This window comes from Phocoena phocoena, chromosome 8, assembly GCF_963924675.1.
Source record: "Phocoena phocoena chromosome 8, mPhoPho1.1, whole genome shotgun sequence".
Lineage (NCBI taxonomy): Eukaryota > Metazoa > Chordata > Mammalia > Artiodactyla > Phocoenidae > Phocoena > Phocoena phocoena.
This window is the reverse complement of record NC_089226.1, coordinates 8,011,978-8,034,739: the sequence shown is the minus strand read 5'-3', so window position 1 is coordinate 8,034,739 and position 22,762 is coordinate 8,011,978. Positions and strand designations below refer to the sequence as shown.

The 22,762-nt window shown below is 56.3% G+C and overlaps 1 protein-coding gene across 3 annotated transcripts in view; it reads left to right on the top strand.

Moving 5' to 3' along the window:
- Window positions 1-22,762, top strand: part of ST3GAL4 (ST3 beta-galactoside alpha-2,3-sialyltransferase 4) — a 32,791-nt gene that overhangs the window by 4,405 nt on the left and 5,624 nt on the right. Inside the window, exons 2-6 of one of the 3 annotated variants that reach the window (XM_065883028.1) lie at window positions 20,908-20,980; window positions 21,254-21,338; window positions 21,758-21,838; window positions 22,035-22,132; window positions 22,310-22,370. In XM_065883028.1, the coding sequence (XP_065739100.1) occupies window positions 20,965-20,980; window positions 21,254-21,338; window positions 21,758-21,838; window positions 22,035-22,132; window positions 22,310-22,370 (341 nt within the window). In that variant the 5' untranslated portion in view covers window positions 20,908-20,964. Of the gene's footprint in view, window positions 1-20,823; window positions 20,981-21,253; window positions 21,339-21,757; window positions 21,839-22,034; window positions 22,133-22,309; window positions 22,371-22,762 lie in introns of those variants that run through there. The other 2 variants (XM_065883029.1, XM_065883030.1) reach the window with 2 other exon arrangements.

Sequence of the window (22,762 nt, the reverse complement as noted above, 5' to 3'; positions counted from 1 at the left end):
TGCTCCTTCGAGGTCACTCAGGTCAGGAGGAGGGAGGCCTGGTTGGAAGGGATGGCAGGAGAGAAGTGGGGGCCAGCAGGGGCCCACCCTGGCAACCCACTGCTTGAAGGTCACGGGAGGGGAGCAAAGCAGGGGATGGGCGGTGCCAGAGACCCAGGGACCTGGGAACGCTGGGCAGGTGAGAAGGGAGACGGCTCATTTCCTTTGGTTCCGAGCAATTGACTCAGAACCAGCAAAACTCGAGATGAAGCTTCATATTTTGTCGTGATCAAAAGTAAAACTTGCGCGTTTAACGGTGTGTTCAGTGCTCTGTGGACTCCCTTGCCTAGGCTGGGTGGGGAGGGACCCAGGGTCTTCAGTGTGGCCATCTGGAGCTTTCAGGAGCAGGCCTCTGCCTGTGTAGGGGGCAAGTGCCCTGCGGCTGAAGATGTTCAAGCTTGGACCCGTGACCTTGGCAGGAACGGTCCAGAGGAGATGCAGGCATTGGAGGGCCACGTGTGTGGTGTGAAATGGGCTTGAAAACTCTCAAGGCGTTTTCCTCCCTGACTCTTTAGGGTTTTCACGTAAGCTCCAGGAGCCTGTCATCTCATTGCCGTGTCCTTCATGCCTGGAATGATGTCTAACAAATAATAAGTGCTCACAGTGTCTTCACTGTGTCCCTGCTTTGCTTCCCCCTTTTCTTGGGGCAAAGGGCGAAGAGTTTCCCTTTTGACAGCTGAGCTGTTTGGAGCCTGGCCTGGCAGCCTTTTCAGAGGCAGGCAGGAGCCCTGGGGGTGGGGTGGGCAGGAGTCTGCCCACCGGGAGGGCAGCCCCCCACTCCCCCATGCCAGGGGCAGCTGGTCACATTCCTGCCCCCATCCCCTCCTCAGCCCTGCCTTTGGGTCCTTGCACAGACTGGTCCTAACCTCCCCTCCTGCCCAATGTCGGCTTTCCCCTTATCCGGGTCCACGAAAAGCTCCCCAGGGGTGGAACCCTCTGGGGTGTCAGCTCAGGAGTGAGGGCTCAAGAGGCGGGTTCGCCCCCATTCTTGCTTCACCCCAAACGACTCCACTCTTATTCCTTCTACATATTGGGTTTCCACATCAAATCTCATCTGAAAGTGGGAGAGAGGGTGTCTCGGCTTAAAACCCTTTTTATTTGAAAACCTCCGCTGGGCGCCGGTCAGACTGTTCTACTTCCCCAGCCGCGTGTTCTCAGCTCCCCACCTCTGCTCCCACTGTCCCCTGACGGTGGCTTGGGCGCCGTTGGCAGTCCCCTTCCTAGATTGCATCCGACTCGAGCCTGTTCTGAGGCTCCCCTGACGGCCGGGCACCCTGGTCACTTACCCCACCCTCCCACAGGTCCCAGCCTGTGACATTAGGGGACCCTACCACCCGTGAGCTCAGACGGGTGGGGGAGGGCAGGGCTGCACAGCCTTGGGCCTGACACAGAGCCTCGGTTTCTCACTTCTGAACCAGAGTGCGTTTCAGATCGTGTCCCAGCACCTGGGGCCTGGCTCTGTAAGTGCTGGCTGGTGGGTTTTCTGTGATTCAGGGTGCGGCCCAAAGACTGCAGAGTGCCTTTCTTCGGGGCCAGGAAGCCAGGCAGGTGGCCTCTGTCTTCTCTGTCCGCCCCCAGCTGTGTGACCTCAGGCAGGTCTGGGACTTTGGTTCTCCATCAGCCCATCCGATAACGGGGCTAATAGCGTCTGCTGAAGCGCAGCTCATGGGATGGATCTCGGAGCACAGATGATAGACACTGGCGAGCTCGGGAGGCCTCAGAGGTCCCGGCTGATGTTAGACTGTCGGGCAGGACCCGTGACCGTCTGACTCCCCATCGTGTCCCCAGCCCCCGGCACCGCACTGGCACGTGGTAGCCTCTTGGTAACTCTTTCTTTTTGCAAAGGTGGGAGCTGAGACTCAAAAAAGTAACTTACTGTTCAAGATCTCAGAGCGACTTTTCCCCCAGACAGGGGCTGCCTCTCCTGTGCTCCATCCCACCCCTGTCTCTCCTTTCTCCAAGGTCCTGGTTTGCCCTCTGGTTCCAGTGATCCAGGGTTGTTGAGGCTGAAACCCCTGGGGCGTGGCCGACGGTGGGACTGGGTGGGCTGGGACCAGTGCTCTGGAAACGCCCCCGCCCTGTGCTGCTTCTCCTGGACCCGCCTGTCAGGCTGAGAGGGTGTGCAAGCATCCTTGCAGGAGGTGTGGGCCCTTCTCTCCACACGCCCCCTTCTCTTGTCCCCTCTTTGGTCCTTTTCCTCTTTCTCCTCTTTCTCCGACCCGCCTGCCTTCCTTCCCTTCTCCTTCAGATTTCTCTCAGCTCCTCCCCCAGCCATCCCTCTTCCTTTGTGTCTGCCTCCTCTTCTTTCCCTCGTGCCTCTGCCCCCGCCTCACCCAGGCCTCGGCATCCTTGCTGTCCTGCCTGATGTGGCAGCTGGACTTCGGGTGGGTGCCCTGCAGCCGTGGAGGTTCAGGAGCGCCTCCTCTTGTTGGCGGCCCCAGCATCTTCGAGCGGGACGCTCGTGCAGCAGTCGGGTTGGGTGAAGGGACAGGGCCTGCCCCGGGTGCGGATGCTCTGATCTTAAGCTCAGCTTCCTGGGCCCTCACCTCCCTTCCTGGACATCTTCCTGGGCGGGAAGGCAGGATCTCATCCCGGAGCCAGAGGGCCTCCAAAGAAGAGCTGGCTGGTGGAGCTTCTCTGGCTTCTGACCTCTGCCCTCCACCCTCCTCTCTCCAGAGGTACCTGCTGGGATGGAGGAGGCTGATCAGAGCAGGGAGGAGATTTCTGCTCAGATGCCTCCAGGTGAGCACACACAGCGCGTGCACGCGGGAGAGTATGCACACGGGTTGTGTGGCAGAGAACATGGGCCTGCATCCGCATGTGGACAACAATGGGGTCCACTGGTGTGGGTCTGGGCCCCCCTCCAGGCCTTCATTGTGCAGCCCTGCTCCTAGCCCAGAGCTCTCCTCTCTGGGCTTTGGGGCCCCGGCTCTGCACTGAGGCTTTCCTCTGTCTTGGGGGCCAGCTGCTCCCCTGTTGTGGTCCCACGTGGTGGTGGCTGATCCGGGGCCACCCACTCAGCTGCCTGGGGGCCCTGGGGCCAGTGTGTTTTGCCCCCCACCTCCCCCAGTGAAGGCGTGGGGGGGCTTCCTGCCCGGTGCCTCACCCCTGCCAAGGCGGAGGGAATGGGGAACAGCTGCGCTGGCCGATCCCGGCTCCGTATGGATTTGGTTTGACAACAAAGCTCCCTCTGTGTGTTCTCAGGCCCCTTACATAACCGGGGCGGGGGAGGCAGGCAGGAGGAGTTGGAGATGGGGACAAGGTGACAGCAGGATGGGGCGGCTGGAAAGGGGACAGGGACCGGGAGGGGAGGGGAGGGGAGGGGAGGGGAGAGAGAGAGACAACCGTTGAGAAGGAGGGAGGGTGGGCAGCGGCAGAAGGAAGAGCCTTGGCTTGACCCCTGCGGTCCTACTTCCCGCCTCCCAGGGCGGAAGCAGCTCCGTTTCCAGGTCCTCTGGCCTTGTCCTGTGGGTGCCTTGTCTTCCTTTCTGGAGCCCCGCCTGTCAGCCCTGGACCTGCAGAGGAGGGGCTGCTGGGCCTGAGAGTCCAGGAGCGAGGCCAGAGGAGGTTTGGGGCTGGGCCTGAGAGGCGTCCTTACCCCACCCTGTAACCGAGCACATTCCCTAAAGATGGAAATCGGTCTCCCTGGTGCCTTGGGCTTCTCGTCCCTCCTCCTATAGCCCCGGACCTGGGCCGGAAGCCCCTCGTCCCTCCTCCTATAGCCCCGGACCTGGGCCGGAAGCCCCTCGTCCCTCCTCCTATAGCCCTGGACCTGGGCCGGAAGCCCCTCCAGCTGTTCTCTTGATGGTGCTGCTGAGGGACGCTGACCCTGTCGGGTGGCCCCAGGCCTCCCAGCTCCTCACGCAGCCCCCCATCTGGGGCCTCCCCAACTCCAGACCCTCGGCCACTTCAGAGGCCCTGTGGCCCTGTCCCCTGCACACCACCCCCCTCAATAATCAGACACTCTCTTCTCACTGTCACTGTCCCCGCAGCTGTCCAAATAGAGTGAGAAGAAAATGTTCTCTTTCCGGAACAGCTGGACTGACAGGCCGGGAAGGCCAGGTGAACTGGCCGGGCTTGGGTGTGTTCCTGGGGGCAGGAGGGGCCCTGTCCCAGGACCCTGATCCTGACAGCTTCTAGGCAGGAGGAGGGGCTCGTGGAAGAGGCCAAGAGGATGGATGGGGACGCCTGTCTGGCCTCCCACCTTCAGACGGGGCCAGGGCCCCGCGGTGGCTCAGTCTCCTAGGCCTTCTCAGGGTCTCCTCTGTGCCTCGGTTTCTCTGAGTCGGCTTCTGGCACCAGGCTTCCTCAGAAAGAGGAAGTGGTCTCGCCCTGAGGGTGGTGCTCATGCGCGGGCCGCAGGGGACCGACAGCTCCTGCCCTTCCAGCCTGAGAACCACGACGGCTCCCAGAAGGGCAGGGGGGAGGAGCTGCTGGCAAAGCCCGGGGTTTTCCTGGGCGTGAGTGGCAGAGAGCCCAGGGTTCTGGCTCGTGGCTTGACCCACGGCACCACCCTCCGTGAGATCTAGGGTGCCCGCCCAGGGGCACCCTCTATGACCCTGGGCCAGCAGCTCTGGGGAGAGGCGGCATGGGCACGGCCCAAACCTGCCGAGCAAGCCCGAGACTGGAATCCTCAGTCCCCAGGCCCAGACTGCCCCAGTCCTGCCCTCCTCCGCCTCCCCCAGGACTGGGAGCCAGGATGAGTCTGGAATTGCTAATGCCTCAGGGCCTGAGCCCCAAAGGGCTTGAATGGGGTGGGAGGTGGGCAGGGGAAGGCCTAGGGGTTTCCTGGACTTGGTAGCGGGAAGATGAAGATCAGGTGCAGGTGCAGAGAGGCTGGGACAGGCCAGGAGGATGGTGAGTGAACGCTGCCGCTGGGGGGGTGCCCTGCCCCGGGGCAGCAGCCTCTGCCCCGTGCCTGACTTTGCCTCCCCTGGCCCCGGGAACACGCTTACAAGGCCGAGTGTCCCCCCGCCCTTTGCTTTCCTGCAGCCCCCTGCTCGACAACCCATCTTCCTGGGTACCTCTGAACACAGCTGGGGTGGGGCTCCCTTCCCGGGAGCTGGGCTTGGCTGCCCCAAGCCAGGAGCCCAGGGCTCCCCTTTTCTCAACTTTTGGAGATGACGAGATCCCCGGAGGACTGGCTCAGCCACTCCTGGCCCCTCCCAAATCTCAAGGTCCCTGGCTGACAGCCCAAGGGACCTGCGACCTGACAGACAAACTTGGCTGGAGCCGCAGCTGAAGTTGAAGGAAGCCGGTGGGCAGTGCCCTTCTTGAAAGATTGGGGAGGACAGCACCCCGGCAGAGGAGGCCCAGCAGGCCCCAGAAGCTGTCCGTTGTGGCAGGAAGTGGGGCCAGCAGGGAGCAGGAAGAAGGAGGATGGAGGGGGGCGGGGGGGGGAGGTGTGTGTGTGTGTGTGTGTGTGTAGGGGTCATGTTTACTCTGGGGTGTGCTCCTTTGCTTGAACAGGGATTCGTGTGTTTGTGCTCAGAGGTGTGTTTGTAGGTTTTCAACACGGAGGGTCTCAGTGGACCAGAGCGGAGTTGGCCTGGGAAGGGGCTCAGAGTGTCCTCTGGGTGCCTCCCGGCTCTGTGCGTGCTCAGATCTGCCTCCCTGTTTCCCTACAGGGGCTGCGTGAGCCCCTGGCAGGGGAGGCTCTGGGTCATCCCTGATGACCTGGCAGCCGTCCTGCCAGCAGTCCCACCTGCTCTGCCCTGGCCCTGCCCCAGAGGGACCACTGGTCAGACTGGAAGGTCTGCACCTTCCCCAGCAACACCTAGAATGCTAGCCGCCCCTCCCCTTCCCTCATTGGTAACCTTTACCTCCAGGAGAGTTGTATAAACAGCTGATTTGTGGAAACATCTTACCGATGTGAAACGATCTCAAAAGGGTCTCTCTTATCGGCTTCGCTGTTCCCAGGGGACAGGCTGATGGAGGAAACGGAGGTCTTGTTTTCATTCTCCGCAGTTTCATTTCTCCTCCAGAAACCCCACCCCAGAGGCCGTGCTGCCCCACCACACACCACCATGCACAATCCTCCCCTTTTGCCCTAATCCCACCCTCAGCAACTCTGACCCTGGTGGGCTCCTGATAGAAATTCAGGCGTGCACTGAACTTGGCCCTGGAGCGTCCCTGCTGGGGGACTTTGGGAGTACCAGATCTGGAGAGGGGACACCACTCTGCAAATGAGGCACTGCTCAGGGTGGAGCGGGTGCTGCCCCTGGAGCTGCCGGGGGAGGGGGACAGCTTGGCGCTGGCTGGAGGTCTGTGGCCATGCCCCGTGGGACTGGGCACTTTCTCTAGGAGGGGTTGTACCCAGAAAGGGAGAGCGGCTTGGCCACTGAGGACTCCAACGCCCCCTGAGCCTGGCTAGTACGTGGGATCCACGTTCAGTGCAGGCAGAGTCTGGGTGGCAGTCCCCCGGTCCCCCGGCAGCTGCATGTGTGCCATGAGTGCAGTGGACCCAGCGGCTGGGAGGAGAGGTGAGTGCAGTTGTGGTTGTGGTGTCAGGTGGGAGCTCTGGACTGCTCCCCGTGCTGGGCTGGGGCAGACCTGGAGTGGAGAGGCGCTGCCACGCACCGGGGGGAGGCCCAGACCAGGAGTCACCTTCAGCTTCCAGGGGCCCAGTGCTTGCTCTGGGCTCAGCCGGTGCTAAGGCTGTGGGCTTTCGATCCTGGGATATGTTTTGAGGCTCCCACACCTCCCAGAACTTGTTCTTGCTACTCGCGTTTTACAGATGGGAAATCTGAGGCCCAAGAGATGCAGGAGCTTTTCTAGATCCACCCCAGACAGCTCCCCCCAATTCCTGGGTGCCAGAGAGTGTAGGGCTTCTGAGCAGTTCAGACTGCTTGAATTCTTTATTTCTGGAGACCCCGGGACCCTTAATGTACCTCTGTGTGCCTGTTTGCTCATCTGTAAATGAGAATGAAAGAGGACTACCACACAGAGTGTTTTAAAAATTAAATAAGAGAAAAAAAAATTAAATGAGGTTTTGCACAAGAGCTGCTGAACAGCCCCAGGGATCTTTAAAAAATGAATCCAGAGTGTCACTCCTCTGTTCATACCCTCCAGTGACTTCTCATGGAACCCTGAGTAACGTCCAGGCTCCAGGGTGGCCTGTGACGTCCTGTACCACCCGGCCAGCGGGTCTCCCTGGCACCGCCACTGGCCCTTCCTCACTGTCTCCGGTCACTTTGGACTTGTTTCTGTTACTTACACCCCACAGGCCCCCGGGTCTTTGCTCTTCCCTCGGGCTGGACCCTCTGCTCCCACTCCCCCACCCACCTTTCCATGACCGCCTCTTGCTTAGGTCTGAGGTCAAGAGTCAGCCCCTCAGGGACCTGCCAACGCTCCATCCCAAGGTGCTGCCCCATCTCCTTCTGCTCCACTGCCCTGTTCTGATGGCCTCACCGTGTGTTCCTTCTTCTTCTAAATAAATTTACTTATTTTATTTATTTTTGGCTGCGTTGGGTCTTCATTGCCGCGCGCGGTCTTTCTCTAGTTGCGGCGAGCAAGGGCTACTCTTCGTGGCGGTGCACAGACTTACTGCGGTGGCTTCTGTTGTTGCGGAGCACGGACTTTAGGCGTGCAGGCTTCAGTAGTTGTGGCTCGTGGGCTCTAGAGCACAGGCTCAGTAGTTGTGGCGCACGGGCTTAGTTGCTCCGTGGCATGTGGGATCTTCCCGGACCAGGGCTCGAACCCGTGTCTGCTGCATTGGCAGGTGGATTCTTAACCACTGCGCCACCAGGGAAGCCCTCACCGTGTGTTTCATGGCACCTTTTCTTATTTAGCTATGTGGTTGTCAGGTGTCTCCCCTTACCCCTTCCCCTGCTCCCCAGGTGTGCACTCCAGGAGCACAGGCCCGTTACCTTGTTTCCTGCTGTAGTTCAGTGCCTGAGGCTGTGCCCTGGGTGCAGTAGGCCCGCAGTCCCTGTCAGCTCCTGTTTCTTCTGGACTGCCCAGCCTCACCGTGTCCCTGGAGGCCTCAGGACCCCAAACCTGCCCTGGGACAGGGCTGTTCTTGCAGACAAGCCCTTCTGAGGAGCAGGCAGGCAGGGCAGGGGGCTGTCCCCTTGGCTTTCCTTCCCCCACTCAGGATTCGTCTCAGCGTGACCTCACTTAGAACATCACCCAGCTGCCCAAGGTATATGAAGTGGGTGTCGATGGGCCAAAGGGGGCAGGACTCTTTCCTTAGAAACCACTTCTGCTGGTAAAACAGGGTGTTTCTGCGAATTCAGAGGAAATGACACATGAAAAGATAAATACGGATGGGATGACTGTACCAACTTTCCGAATGGCTACGCCCCGCCCCTGGTCTGTGTACCCCCAGATCTTTTCCCTGGGCTCTTTATAACCTGGCAAGGATTCTGGAGAAGGGTTAAATTGCTCTGCTGTAAATGAAGTTGCTGCTAGCCTGTACAGAGCCTTTACGGAAAGCAGAATGAATGACCCCTGCGGTTGGACACAGCCCTGCACGAGGGTGATGGTTTGACAAGCCAGGGGGGGGCTGGATTTCAGCCCTCACTCCCTACCCAGGCCTGGCCACACACACCCAGTCTGCATAGCTGTGCCTGGTGGCCCTGCCCCTGCTGTTCCCTGTCTGCGGAGTGGAACATAAGGAGAGATAAGAATGGCCTGTGTCCATTGGATCCATGAGGGGGAAAGATGAAGCGCATTCTGGAGTCTGAGACCAGCTGCTTCTACTTCTCCCCGGTAACAACCTTAGAGCCCCTCTTACCTGGCATATCCACCCACCCTAGAAGGAAGTGCCCTGTTTTTATCTCCATTTGATGCAGCAGAAACCTTGAGATCCAGAGAGGATCCAACACTTGTACAGCCAATAAGTGGTCGGTCTGGAATGCAGGTCCGGGTGTGTGAGACTCCAGAGTTTACATTCCTTTTTTTTTTTTTTTCCCCTCTCCTCTTTTCCTTTTAGCAAAATTTTAGTTGAAAGTGTATCACACTCACCCGTTAAAAAAAATTAAACATCAAAAGGGTATGTGGGGCTTCCCTGGTGGCACAGTGGTTGAGAATCTGCCTGCCAATGCGGGGAACACGGGTTCAAGCCCTGGTCTGGGAAGATCCCACATGCTGCAGAGCGGCTAGGCCCGTGAGCCACAACAACTGAGCCTGCACTCTAGAGCCCGCGAGCCACAACTACTGAGCCCGTGTGCCACAACGACTGAGCCTGCGCGTCTGGAGCCTGTGCTCCGCAATGGGAGAGGCCGCGACGGTGAGAGGCCCGCGCACCGCAATGAAGAGTGGCCCCCACTCACCGCAACAGGAGAAAGCCCTCGCACAGAAACGAAGACCCAACACAGACAGACAAAATAAATAAATAAATAAATAAAACGGTATATGATATAAAGAAGGCCTTTCCCCCATTCTAGACCCCTGCCCCCTTAGTTTCTTGTGCATCCTTTGAATGATATATTCCTTTAGCGACATATCCACATATATGCGTGTAAGTCTTTCGTTAAAAGGGCATTGGAGATACACAGAACACTGCTCTCCACCCGCCTTTTTAAAGTTTCATCATGCACTTGGGAGATAATCCGGTGTCAGCGTGCATGCACTTGCCTCCTCTTTTTCACAGCTGTGTAGCGTTCTGTTCGTTGTTTGTGTGGTTATGCTTCTAAATGGGTCCTTGTGGATTTTCGGTAGAATTTCAAGTCATTTACATCTTTCACTGTCACAAATAGTGCTGTCTGTAACGACTGTGATAGAAAAGTTCATGAAAATATAGGAGACTTTTCTATAGAATAAACTTCTAGCAATGGAATTCCCAGGCTAAGGGGATTTTGACACATATTGCCAGGTCACTTCCAAAAATGTCACCCTGATCCGCTTGTGATCGGACAGAGGGCCGGTTTCCCCACCTCCCCAAGCAGCGTCTGCTCTCAGGCCTCTGGAGCTTTGCTGTTACGATCAGTGAAGAATGGGTCTTTTCTCTGTGCCTTTATATTATGTGCTGTCAACTGCTCATTTATGTCCTTTGCCTATTCCTCTGTCTGATTTGTTGACTTGTTTCCTTATTGACCTGCATGAGCACATTCCAGGCTAAGGGAATTCATTGGTCTGATACATATTATGTTGCAGAGATACTTTTCCTAGTTTGTCATTTGTTTTTTAACTGTTCATCCTCTCTCTCCTCCTTCTCCTGCCGCCCTCTGCTTCTTAAATCTTTATGTTGTTGAATTTCTCTTTTATAGCTCCTGAATTTTTGCCTTAAAATCTGTACTCCCTCTTTTCAGTATAAAAATATTTCAAAATATAAAAGATAAGAGAATCCCATGTGACAGCCAGATTTACAAATGCTCATGTTTTTGCATATTCTGTGTGAATAGAACTAAGCCCCGTTCTCACAATCCATCCCAGTTTACTTGATCTCTTCCTGGAATGTAATGGTCACCAAGAGTTGGGTGATTCCTCCATGTTTTGTTTTGTTTTAAATTCTTTTAGGTCACACGCGCTATATATAGCCTTGTGTGTTTTTTTAATTCATGAGACCATACTATAAGTATCTGTTTACAGTTTTTTGAAAACCTTAAACATCAGGTGTATCCTAATAGGTCCATAGCTAGTTCTTTCTTCAGTTTAAATGGCTGTATTCAGTTGTGTGATGACACAGTTTATCCAGCCATCCCTCCACTCTTGGACATTTAAGATGTTTCCATTCTTTTGCTGTTACCACAGTGCTGCAATAGACATCCTTAGTGTGTGTACACGTACAAAGGCGGGTCACACTGGGATGCACCTAGACGTGGAATTGCTGGCTCATAGCGTATGCACGCCTTCAGCCTTACTAGATACTATGAAGTACTTTTTGTCAATGAACAAAGCCTTTATGTCAGTGAACTCTAAGCCTTTATGTCAATGAACGCCTGCCAGCGAAATGTGCAAGAAGCGATATTCGGTTTTAACCTGCATTCCCTGGTCACTGAATGAGGCTGAACATCTTTCCACGTTTGTTAGGTGTGTGGGTTTGAGCTGCGAATTGCTTTTCCTGTCCTTTGCTGTATTCTCTTCGGTTCCTTGGTCTTTTTCTTAATTGGTTGGAAGGATTACTGCTCCATCCAGGTATTTGTTGATGATATGCCTTCTCTGACTTGTCCAAGGCTGGAACTCTGCACCACTGTACCACTGGCTCTGCCTGTGGCCGAAGAGCTTTGTGAGCAGCTGTTCTGCAAAGGGGGCACCACTCAGGAGAGGGCTGTGATCAGGGGTCTGGGCACCTTCTCTAGGAGGTGCTGTACCCGGAAAGGGAGAGTGGCTTCTCCAACAAAGCCTCATCTCTCTCCTCCATCCCATGATCCTCCCCACCCCAGCAATGCAACCCTGAACCTGGCTAGTACGTGGGATCCACGTTCAGTGCAGGCAGAGTCTGGGTGGCAGTCCCCCGTCTGCCTGGGCAGCTGCATGTGTGCCATGAGTGCAGTGGACCCAGCGGCTGGGAGGAGAGGTGAGTGCAGTCGTGTTTGTGGTGTCAGGTGGGAGCTCTGGACTGCTCCCCGTGCTGGGCTGGGGCAGACCTGGAGTGGAGAGGGGCTGCCACGCACCGGGGGGAGGCCCAGACCAGGAGTCACCTTCAGCTTCCAGGGGCCCAGTGCTTGCTCTGGGCTCAGCCGGTTCTAAGGCTGCGGGCTTTCGATCCTGGGATATGTTTTGAGGCTCCCACACCTCCCAGAACTTGTTCTTGCTACTCCCGTTTTACAGATGGGAAATCTGAGGCCCAAGAGATACAGGGCCTTGTCCAGGGACAGCCGGCCCGTGATCCCAGAGGCTGGGTTGGACCTCAGGTCTGCGTCCAAACCCCTTTCCTCTGCTTCCAGGAGACCAAGGGTACTTGGAGGTCTGGGGCTTGCTGACTGGGGTTTTAGCCCAGGCTGGCCCTCTTGAGCGAGTAAGGAGGAAAGGAGGTTTCCTGGGTAATAGGGTGTCTCCAGGCCTGTGGCTCTCCTGGGACCCCACAGAGTATATTGACCTCAGCTCGCCGTGTGGTCCAGCAACCTTGGAGCTGGTAGTGATTAAAGGGAGTCAAAGGTTAACCCTCGCCAGTTCTGTGGAAACCACACCCTCCTGGTATAGGTGTGTGTTTGTGAGCATAGCAACGTGCCTTTGGCAACAAATGTGGCGCTGGTTGGGTCTGCCAGGTCCTGGGCTGACCTCTGACAAGCCCCTGGCCCCTCGTTTGACCAGGTCGTGGCAAAGTAAGGGTGTGGAAATTTTTAACTTGGCGAAACCCTCTGTTCACACTTGTTCTGCTAATTTGCTCATATTCATTTAGACATCTGTTCATTTCAATATTCGTCATTTACCTACCACACATCAGGCGTTTCATTTGGTGCTGGAGATACTGTGGGCCGCAAGAAGTCCCCGCTTTCTTGGGTCCTATGATCTTGTGAGTACGGGAGATACTGTGGTGTTCCTGCTACAGAGGAAATGAAACAGGGTGACCGGGTGGGACAGACTGAGGGAGTGGTTGGGTAATCTGGGACCCGGTGCCAAGAGGAAGCATGGAAGCGTGAGTGCCAGGATCCTTGAGGGGTGGCTGGGGAGAGCAGCCTGGGCTTGGGTCCCAACAATGATTCCAGATCCCCCCAACATTTATACTGTAATCGACCCCCCTGACAAGGGCTCAGATGTGAAACTGCCGGCACTGACCTTGCCTCGTCCTCCATCCTCAGACGGGGTTGGGGTGCAGATGGGGGCATGCGAGCTAAGGTTCTTATCTTTGGGGAGGGGAGGGTGTGTTTAGGAAGTGTGGTGAGGCCTCGGGGGTCACCCGGGACCTCTTCAGTTCAGCGGCCACCCAGATCTGCTCCATGTAAGGTTCAGTCCTTAGTGCTGTGCTTTCTGGTCACAAAACAGGCTGAAAAAGTGTTTTTTCAATGATGGCTGCCGCCTCAATGTCAATAATTTTTAAGGGGATAGTTTACTTTCTTTGTTTCGTAGTGAGTCTTTGGAATCCCGTGTATGGGCCCCGCAGACAGCGTTCCTCAGCGCTGACTAGCCGCAATGCAAGCCCTCCACGGCCACGTGAGGCTGCGGCCACCTCACCGGATGGGGCACGGCGGGGCAGGTGCAGTCCACCATCTTCAGAAGGGTCATCTGGAGGCCGGAGGGAGGGAGGGGACTGGCCGTACTGGTGGTTTCAAGCCCCAGTTCCTGTAGGGCCTGCAGCTTTGGCTCCTTGGGGCTAGATTCACTGGCCCCTGGCTGGGAGATATGAGGAGGGAATCGTGCCCGGGAGCCTGGCGCAGGTCGACGGCCACACCGGAGTTTTTCTTTATTTATTGTGGGTATGAACCTGTACTGTTTCTACACTGGGTAATAGGGTGTCTCCAGGCCTGTGGCTCTCCTGGGACCCCACAGAGTATATTGACCTCAGCTCGCCGTGTGGTCCAGCAACCTTGGAGCTGGTAGTGATTAAAGGGAGTCAAAGGTTAACCCTCGCCAGTTCTGTGGAAACAACACCCTCCTGGTATAGGTGTGTGTCTGTGAGCATAGCAACGTGCCCGTCACTACACTTAAGCTCTTTTACCCAGCGAATGGAATTCAAAGCTCCAGCCCCACCCCGGCCAACTCCAGAAGTATGATCTTCACGTGGTGCTTTGTGGTGTCATGTGACTGGTAGCTGCTAAAGTGGAGAATACAGGGTGTTTCTCTGCAGGAGACTGCAGGCCTGCACTGTTGGAGACGCCTGTTGGGGGTGGAGGGTATCCTGTGGACCCCCCGGGTGGGGAGCAGAGAGCCTTCCTGCCCTGCAGGTGGAAGCCTCTGCAGCCCCTTTCCTCCAAGCTTGGATGGCTGGAGAGATGCCCCGTCTGCCCACTGGTGGGCCTTGAGGCAGTTGGTCAGTTACTCTGCCCTCTGGCGCTTCACAAGAGCCCCGGGCCAAGACCAGCTCCCTCCCTACTGGGGCTGCGGATCATGCCGTGCAGGTCAGGCTGTGTCTAGCCAGCGGCCAGGCCAGAGGGGCTGGAGTGGGTATCTGACCTATTGCTACCGCCTCTTCCCCTCTTGCTCTGCCTGGTCTGCGGCGGTGTAGTTCCCGATGAGTAAATTAATTCAGCAAACTTGTGTCAAGAGCCTGCTGTGTACCAGTCACTGTCCTAGACATTGGTGATACAGCATCGAAAAAAAAACGACAGCCAAAGTTTTTCGCAAGCCAGGGAGAGGGATCTGAAATGTGAGGTGTAGGGGGGATTTTTGACCAGAGGTGGAGAAGATGAGTGGAGAGCTGAGTGGGTAGATACCAAGCCTGTGTCTAGGGGAAAAGCATTCCAGGCTGAAGGAACAACCAGAGAGGAGGGAGTGGGCCTAGCCCAGTCAAGAACAACGAGGCCCGTCTGAGTAGAGCAGACTAAATGAGGGAAATGGGGAAGGAGAGCAGAGAAGTGCTGGTGGGGAGATCACACGCATTCTTACAGGGCAGAGCAAGGGCTTGGCCTTTCTCTCTGAGTGAATGGGCGCCACGGAGGGTTTCTGAGCTGAGGAGAGGCGATACAGGTGAGCCGTTCTGGAGAATCGTGGTTAGTTGACTACACCCAAGAGTGGCTGATCAGAACACAGTGCGACTCCGGTGGCCTGTGTCCTCACCTTGCCTCGCCTCGCAGTTGTCTGAGTTACATTAAATTCAGCGTCCAGCTCAAGGGCCCCTGGAATAACGGCAGAGCACTCTAAGCTGAGAGGAATCGCTGTGGGTTAGCTGGCACTGTCGAGATTCACACACCTCAACAGGCTGGAAACATGGCGGGCGATTCCCGAGATGGGACGTTTGCAAGCAGCTGTCGTAGCACAGTCCTGCTCTTTGGTTCCGGAGGGTAGCCACACGAGATCAGGGCGCAGGAGACCTGGCTTGCCAGCTGAGGGGTGTTGGTTCCCTGCCAGTGAAGCGGCATGGCCGTGAGAAAGCGAACGCGGTCTTTGCCGGCATTTGTGGAAGTCTGGTGTCCAGATGGAGGGCACTGGTAATCCCATGAATACAGCTGCGGGCTTTGAAGACATGCTGGAGGGCTTCCGGGGGCCAGGCGATTTGCCTGGGAGGGGCGCAGGAGGCTCCTCTCAGCTGTCAGAAGCCTCTGCAGGACTTTGATGTGACGGAGGGCAGCTTCCTCCTGTTGCTCCAGAGCTGCAGGTGGGCCCTCTGAGGATCTTGGCGTCTTCACAGGATGGTTTAGGGGCGGCGGAGGGCAGGAGTTAGGAGTGTGCTTCTGGTGCTAAGCTCCTCGCCAGCTCGGTGACCCTGGGCAAGTTGCTGACTCCTTTTGCACCTCACTTCCCTGTCTCCACAATGGAGGTAATAATAGTGTTTAACTCATAGGGTTGAGATCATACTTGGAAAGCCCTTAAGAGTACCTTGCAGAGCAGCTCTCGACATGTGGTAATGTCTGGCGACATTTGTTTGTCAGAACTGGAGAGTGGGGGTCATACTGGCCTCTAGTGGGCAGTGGTCATGGTGCTGGTAACCGTCCAGCGGTGCACAGGATAGCCTCCACGGCGATGACTCACCTGGTCCCCAAAGCAATGGCAATGAGGTTGGCACCCCCCTGGTGTTGCACATGGTAAGTGCACAATACATTTCAGGATCAGTAAGGGATGTAATACCTTTTTAGTCTCATCTTATTACTTGTGTGTCAGATGTTTATAAAACATCTGCTACGTTCTAGGCACTGTAATAGAGTCTGAAGATATAATGCAGGCCTGGACCACAGAGGTCGTAGTCTCATGGGCAAGATACGAAAATACATAATAATGTGATATAAAATTATATTATGCGATAAAGCATCTTCTCTAGGTGCTCTGGTAGACTCTTGGTATAAACAAGCCTCCAATGTCAGAGGTCAGAGGATAGTGGGCAAGCCATGAAAACAGTAATTATATAATACAAAAGGTTTACTACCTATTAGGTGCTAAAATCGAGATATAAACAATTTTTTGTGGAAAGAAAAACATTGCTTAGAAATGTCAGAAAACACTTCGTAGAGGAGGGGCCGTGAGATTGTTGAGGCTAACGGGGGCCGCGTACGGTCTTCCTGCTGGAGGAAAGCCCGTGCAGAGGTGGGGTCGTGGAAGAAGACGGCACCTGCAGCGCACGTGGCAGGAGCTCCGAGATGCACACGCAGGCCTTGGGGCCTGGGACTGAAGCGCCCTGGTTGCCTCTAAAAAGCTTTGGCTTTTCATTGAAGGAATGGGGAGTGATTGGAGCAGGAGGGTGGTTTGATCCAAACCGTTTCTGAGAAAGATACTGTGTTGGCAGTTCTGAGGAAGAAGCCTGAGTGAGGAAAGACTTGTGGTGAAGAGACCAGTTAGGAAGCAGATAAATTGGGGTGAGATCTGGAATCGACCTGCGGCTCAAGAAGAGGAGACGCAGGCTGCTTTCCGAAGTACTTCTGAGGCTCTAGACTACGTGGCCTTCATGCTGCGCTGAACTTTATCAAGCTTTACATCCCGGTGCCTCCTATAATGGCGAGCGTTTAGTGGGAGCTCAGCAAGCATTTGCTGGAACGAGGAACTGGGGGTAGAATGGGTAGCGTTTCGTAGGGATGGTGTGAAGGCGAAGGATGTTGGGCGGATGAGCTGATGAGAATGTGGGGTAGGTGGGGAGCGGGGAGACGGGGGTCCAGTTGTGGACGTATTACGGGTGACTAGTTTAAGATCATCCAGGGAGGATGAGCAACAGCAAATTAGAAATGTTAGGACAGGATCTGGGAGAGAAATTACAGAGCTGAAAAAGAGCTTGAATCATCAGGGTCTGAGTAGTAGTTAAGCCTCTGAAAATGAATGAACCTGGCCTGTGTAAACAAGTAGAGGAAGAGCAGAGGTTCAAGGGCAGCTCCCTGGAGAATGCCAGCACTTAAAGGAGGTGGAGCCAGTTTGGAGGAAACCTGGAGAGAGTCTTGACCTGGAAGCATCGGCCTATTCGTAGCAAAGGCTTCAGAGTACGGGGAAGAGCGAAAATAGATCTTTTTCAGGTTTGACCATTAGGAGGCCACTGAAGGCTTTGGCAAGAGCGATTTCAGCTTAGACAAGGATCAGGGGTGGAGTAGGGCAGAGGGTTGAGTGGGAAGCGAGCATGTAGCACAGATTAAGGAGTCTGACCACTGGAGCTCAAGGTGGAGATGCAGAGGTAGCTTGAGGAGGAGACAGAAGCAGAGAGGGGGGTTGTTTTGTTTTAGGCACAGGGAGACTTGACTATGTTTCTGAGTCAAAGGGAGTGGAGGAGGGGGGAGAGGTGGAAGCAGCAAGGCCGAGGGGGATCACTGGTTGGGAACAATGCTGGAAAGGTGGGCGGGGACCCAACCCAGTATCCGGGTGGGCCAGGAGTGGCAGGTGAGTCTAGAGGTGGCAGGCAGGCAGCTCCGGGTTTTCCCCACCGGACTGAGGGACAGTGACATGGATTACGGCTTCTGCCCCACTGGTTTTCCCATCCCCCTTCTCAGGAACATTAAGCCACAGCCCTTTGATGGGCCCAAGGGCTTGGAGGGGCCTGGCGTCATGCCATGTCCATGGGTGACGTCCAGTTCTGTTCATCTTGGTACAGCGGGTACCCACTGAGTACTTGCTGTGTGAGGCTTTGAGCGCCAGGCAGCGGGAGGCTTCTGTTCTTCACCCCGTCCTCCAGTTCTGCCCTTCGGCGACTCCGTGGCAGGACTCAGCAGCCTCACTGCAGCGGGGGACGCCGTGGTTCTTAGCAGAGCACCCGGAGGGCGCACAGCCTTCCTGCCTTGGGGTCAGCTTTACCTAGCGGGTCGGGTGAGCCAGTCTCCTGGGCAGCTGGTGGCAGGCAGAGGTTGCTGCACCTTGGACATGAGTGGATGAGATTTCTGTTCTCCTGCCCAGGTACCCTGCTGTGACTTTTCTTCTGTCCTTTTGTCCCCGGGGGGGGGGGGGGGGCTGTCAGTGTTATGGGACGGCTGCTGGGAGAAGGCTCCCTGTTGTCCAGAGGCAGCAGGCAGCCCAAGAAGCCCGCGCCCCTGGAATCCTGGGGGCTGAGCCATCCTCTTGGCTTGGCCAGCGAGGGGAGGGGGTGGGTGGGTGGGTGACATCCCTGGGGGTCTCTCGGAGCAGACCCCAGGACTAGCCAGTCTGCCTAGCACAAGACCAGCACAGTTTAGGAGGAAAGTGCAGAACTCTACTGGGGAAGAGGTCAAAAAAAGAGTAGTTGTCTTGTTCAGGACCCATCACCTCCGACCACCAAAGTTCTCCTTCACTGAGGACAGCTGAGTCCTTGACTTTCAGTTACTGCACAACACACTCTCTGTAGTGTTCTCCATTTTGGCTGCATGGTAGAATCACCAGAAAGGTGAGCTTTTTTTGTTTGGTTGGTTTTTTACTGGCCAATGCCTGGGCCCCATACCCAACCAATTAAATAAGACTTGGAAAGTGGGGTCTAGATGTCAGTAAATGCCTCCGCTTCTCAGGTGATTGCCTTGTGCCCCGAGTGCCGTGACCTACTGTTACAGGGAGGTGGAGTACGCTGGGCTGAATCCTGATCAGAAAGGACTGAGAGCACGGAGGGTGGGAGAGGATGCAGTTCATAATGTAAAGAATGTGAGAGCCTGAAGGATCTTGTTTAGAGCTCTGCAGCTCTCAGTGCGGTCCCAGCCTAGCAGCAGGGCACCACCTGGGAGCCGTTTAGAATGTTGGACCCACGACACCCACTGAATCAGAACGTACACATCAAAGATTGAGAACCGTGCTTTCGCCATTATCTGGACCAGTGGTTCTCAGCCTTGGCTGGGTTAGAATCGCCCCTGGGTGCTTGAATACATTCCAGTGCCAGGCCAGACCACTTAAGTCAGAATTTCCAGTTATGGGACCCAGATACTGCGATCCTCCTGTTCAGCCAAGGTCAAGGACGTCCATCTTGATAAGCGCATCTCAAGCTTGAGTGTCCATGTGAGTCATCAGGGGATCTTACGCAAACGCAGTTTCTGATTTGTGCCTCTGGAGGGGCCTGGGATTATACATTTCTAGTGAGGTCCCTGGTGAGGCTCAGGCTGCAGGTCTGGTAAATATATTTGAGTCACAAGCATTTATTAGGCCAAATTCCCAGTTTTACAGCTGAAGTAACTGAGGGTCAGAGAGGGAAAAGTGACTCCCCCAAGATAACCCAACATGTTATTCATTCAGTACTTGCTGAGCGCTGGCTGTGTGTCAGGCAGTGTGCTACATGCTGGGGCTCGAGCTGGGAATAAGACAGACCCGATTCCTACCCTCACAGGGCTTATGTGCAGTGGGGGAGACAGACAGAGAGCAAGTAACTAAACGAATTACAGATCGGGAGAAGCGTGTGAAGGGGATAACGTGGTAGGGTGTGACTTGGCAGTTGTTGTGGGTAGGTCGGGGGGGCAGGCCACCCTCAGAAAAGCAGTAGGTCTTGACTTTCACTGGGGTCTGCTGATTACAACTCTAGAGCTCTTCTTTACTGGACAGGACCAGCCCCCATCCCCACTGGGATTCAGAGATGGGCCCTCCTGACCCTGCTGAAAACATCTGGCTCTGGTCCCCACCCCTATCCCTTTCCCCCACCCGGCTTTCTCTTTCCCTCAACACTCTCATTCTTGGGTATTTGCGGACTCAGGGTGGAGCCAGGGGAGTGCCCCTGGGAGCAAAGCATCGATTCCATAACAGGACAGCGTTATGGAGGATAATCGATTTATGATTTCTAACCCAAACCAGACCTCGTCCAGATGCGGTCCCCCACCATTGAGAAATAATTTGAGATTTTTCATTTCTCCCCCAAAGAGCACGAACACTAGGGCTTCCCTCCCTTTCCTGATCCTTCAAAAGAATCACGTGGGCAGCTTGTGAAAATGCCCATCCCGGGTCCCACCCCAGCTGGCTGAAGCTATCCCAGGAAAGGGCTCTGGAATCTGTGTTTAGTATGTGGCCCATCTGATTCCTACAACCCAGATCATTGGGGAGGATGTCATGGAGAGAAGAAACTGGCGCTCTGCGCGCATCCCGTGCCTCTTTGTGTGGCTGTGAAAGCTGCAGAAATTTCTTCCCGGTGACTCAGAAGCATGGTCCTTGGCTGGCTTTGCGACTGGAGGGACCTCGCTGTTTATGTGCATGTAGCAACTCACCCCTCCCACAGCCCTGTCCTTACCTTGCCAGCCTCTGCCCTTACCTGAAAGGGTCTCCTTTCTCTCCTCTGACCAACCAGACCCTTCTCACTCTCCGTGCTCCTATTCAAACAGCCTGCCTCCGTTAAGTTTCCCCCATGTACCTGGTGGTGAGGGCTTGGACACTGTTTGTACTCAGCCAGAGTCTAGAAGGGCTGCAAGAGAACTTGTGGACCATCTGATGGTCCCACAGTCACCCCAGGGCCTGGCCCGAGCAGATCTGTTCGGGTGGAATAGTGAGAGATTGATGATAGAGGCGTGGACGGTGGCCAGAACCAAGGGAATGCCTTGGATGTGGAGAAAAGATAAACTTCAGTTGTGTAAAATGTGAATCACGCCCTTGTACAGTTAGCTTAACTTTCATGTAGAAAATGGGTGGAGGTACATCTGTTTCCTGGAGCTGACCCTTCCGAGGTCCAAGTGAGGGATAGGACACAGTGTGGGGAACCATGCCGGGGAAGCTGTGGTAGGCTGGCCTGGCCTGGGACGGAATTCGTGAAGGGTGGGACTTGGTTTCCCTCTCTGGGGCGTAGGCCCCACCTGGACCGCTGATGCTGCCTTTGAGGGGTTAGGGAGATGCCCAGGGTGAGGAGGGCCACTCCCTGGATGGCCGCCCTGGAAGCAGCTTGGTGCTTTCTGGAGGCGGGAAGAGGCAGGCTGTGGGTGTGCCCTGCTCCAGTGTCTAGGCGAGAGTGTTTGTGGTGCTGACCAGACACCTGTGACTCCTGCCTCCTAGGTGGCCCGAGGCAGCCGGGATGACAGCTCTCCCCAGGAACCCTGGCACCTGAGAAACATGATCAGCAAGTCCCGTGAGTATTCTCCAGGAGCTCCCCACCCTGCGGGGTGGGCTCCCCAGAAGCAGGGGGTTGGGGAGGGACCGACACGGAGCCAGGGGCTCCTGTCTTCATCCTGAAGGACGGCAGAGACACTCGGGTCCAAGCCCTGAGCCGGAGAACTAGGGCCAGGCGAGGGCCTGCTGGGAGCCGGCCTTGCAGGGGCCCCAGCTGAGGCAGCTGAGAAGGTGGCCTGGGGCTGTGCCTCCCTGTTTCTGCTTCCAGCTCTTCCGTGCGTTCGCCCTGCAGGCTGGAAACTCCTGGCCACACTGGCTCTGGTCCTGGTCGTCATGGTATGGTACTCCATCTCCCGAGAAGACAGGTACATTGAGCTGTGAGTCCACCTTTCATGTCCTTCCGTGGGTTCTTCTTGGGAACCGGGCTCAGGGATGGAGCGTCATGAGGTGGGGACCTAGTCGGGGGACAGGAGGGTTCAGAGAGCCAGGGCATGACCTCTCCCATACACTACTAGCCCAGAATCCTCTGTGAGGGGAGTTGGTGGGTTTTGGGGGGTAGGACCTGGGATGACTCCCCGGGGTCCTCACCCAGGGAGTTCAGGAGAACAAAGAACTGGCTTTGCAATGATTTGGTTTCAAAGTGGGACTTGGGCTGACACCGTTGCAGCTGGAGAGTCGCTCTCCAGGGCCTTGGGGCCGACGTGCCCTGGGAGGAGGTGGAGGCTGCCTGGAAAGCTGGCCCCCAGGCCCGGGAGGTCTGACTGGAGCGCCTGCCTCTCTCCTTTTCTGTCTCCAGCTTTTATTTTCCCATCCCAGGGAAGAAGGAGCCATGCCTCCAGGGTGAGGCGGAGAGGATAGCCTCCAAGCTCTTTGGCAAGTACGTGAGGATGGGGGGTGGGCCTGGGTGCCGGCTAGATGGAGGGAACCGTGCTGGTGGACGTGGGCCAGGGGCAGCCTGTGAGGGAGGGAGAGGCCTTGGTGTGTATACGTGATGTGAGTCAGGGGTCTGACCCAGTTTCTGGCACGAAGATTAATCTCTTTCTCATCCCCACCCTGCCTTCACCTCGGCGCAGCTACTCCCGAGAACAGCCCGTCTTTCTGCAGCTTAAGGATTATTTCTGGGTCAAGACGCCATCTGCCTACGAGCTGCCCTACGGGACCAAGGGGAGTGGTAAGTATCCGCCTGGTCAGGTGGGAACGGTGGCTTCACCTTGGCCACACAGCTTCTCGTTTTCTGCTGTCCGTGGTCCCAGCGCCCAGGTTCTCAGCCAGGCCTAGATCCTGGGGGCAGGGCAGGGAGGGTTGGCAGCCTTTGGAGATCAGCCCCTTCCTTGCGGTTCTTTTGTAGAAGACCTACTGCTCCGGGTGCTGGCCGTCACCAGCTACTCCGTTCCAGAGAGCATCCAGAGGTGAGGAGACCCTCCTTCCTGCCCCAGTGTGAAACAGTCGTGGTCCAGCACCTCCCAGTGAGCCTGCCTGTCTCCAGGGGAGGCGGGCGTGCCAGTCCCCATGGCAGCTGAGCCTGGGTATCAGGCTGCTGGAGTGGGCAGAGGCTGCTGGGGGTATTGCCGTGGTAACAGGCAGGCCTGGGCAGCAGTCGGGGCCTCCGAAATGGGGTTTCTTCTTGGTACTCCCCAGGCACCTTCCCTCCTCCTCTCTCTCTTCCGTGCTCTGTTCAGTTTCCTCCCCCTTGAAAGCCCAGGGCTGCAGGCTCGGCATGACCGGAAGCAGGACTCCTTGGAGATGCCTGGTCCATGGGGGCCAGGGGCTGAGGGGCTGAGGGGGCCTGGGCAGACCGGGG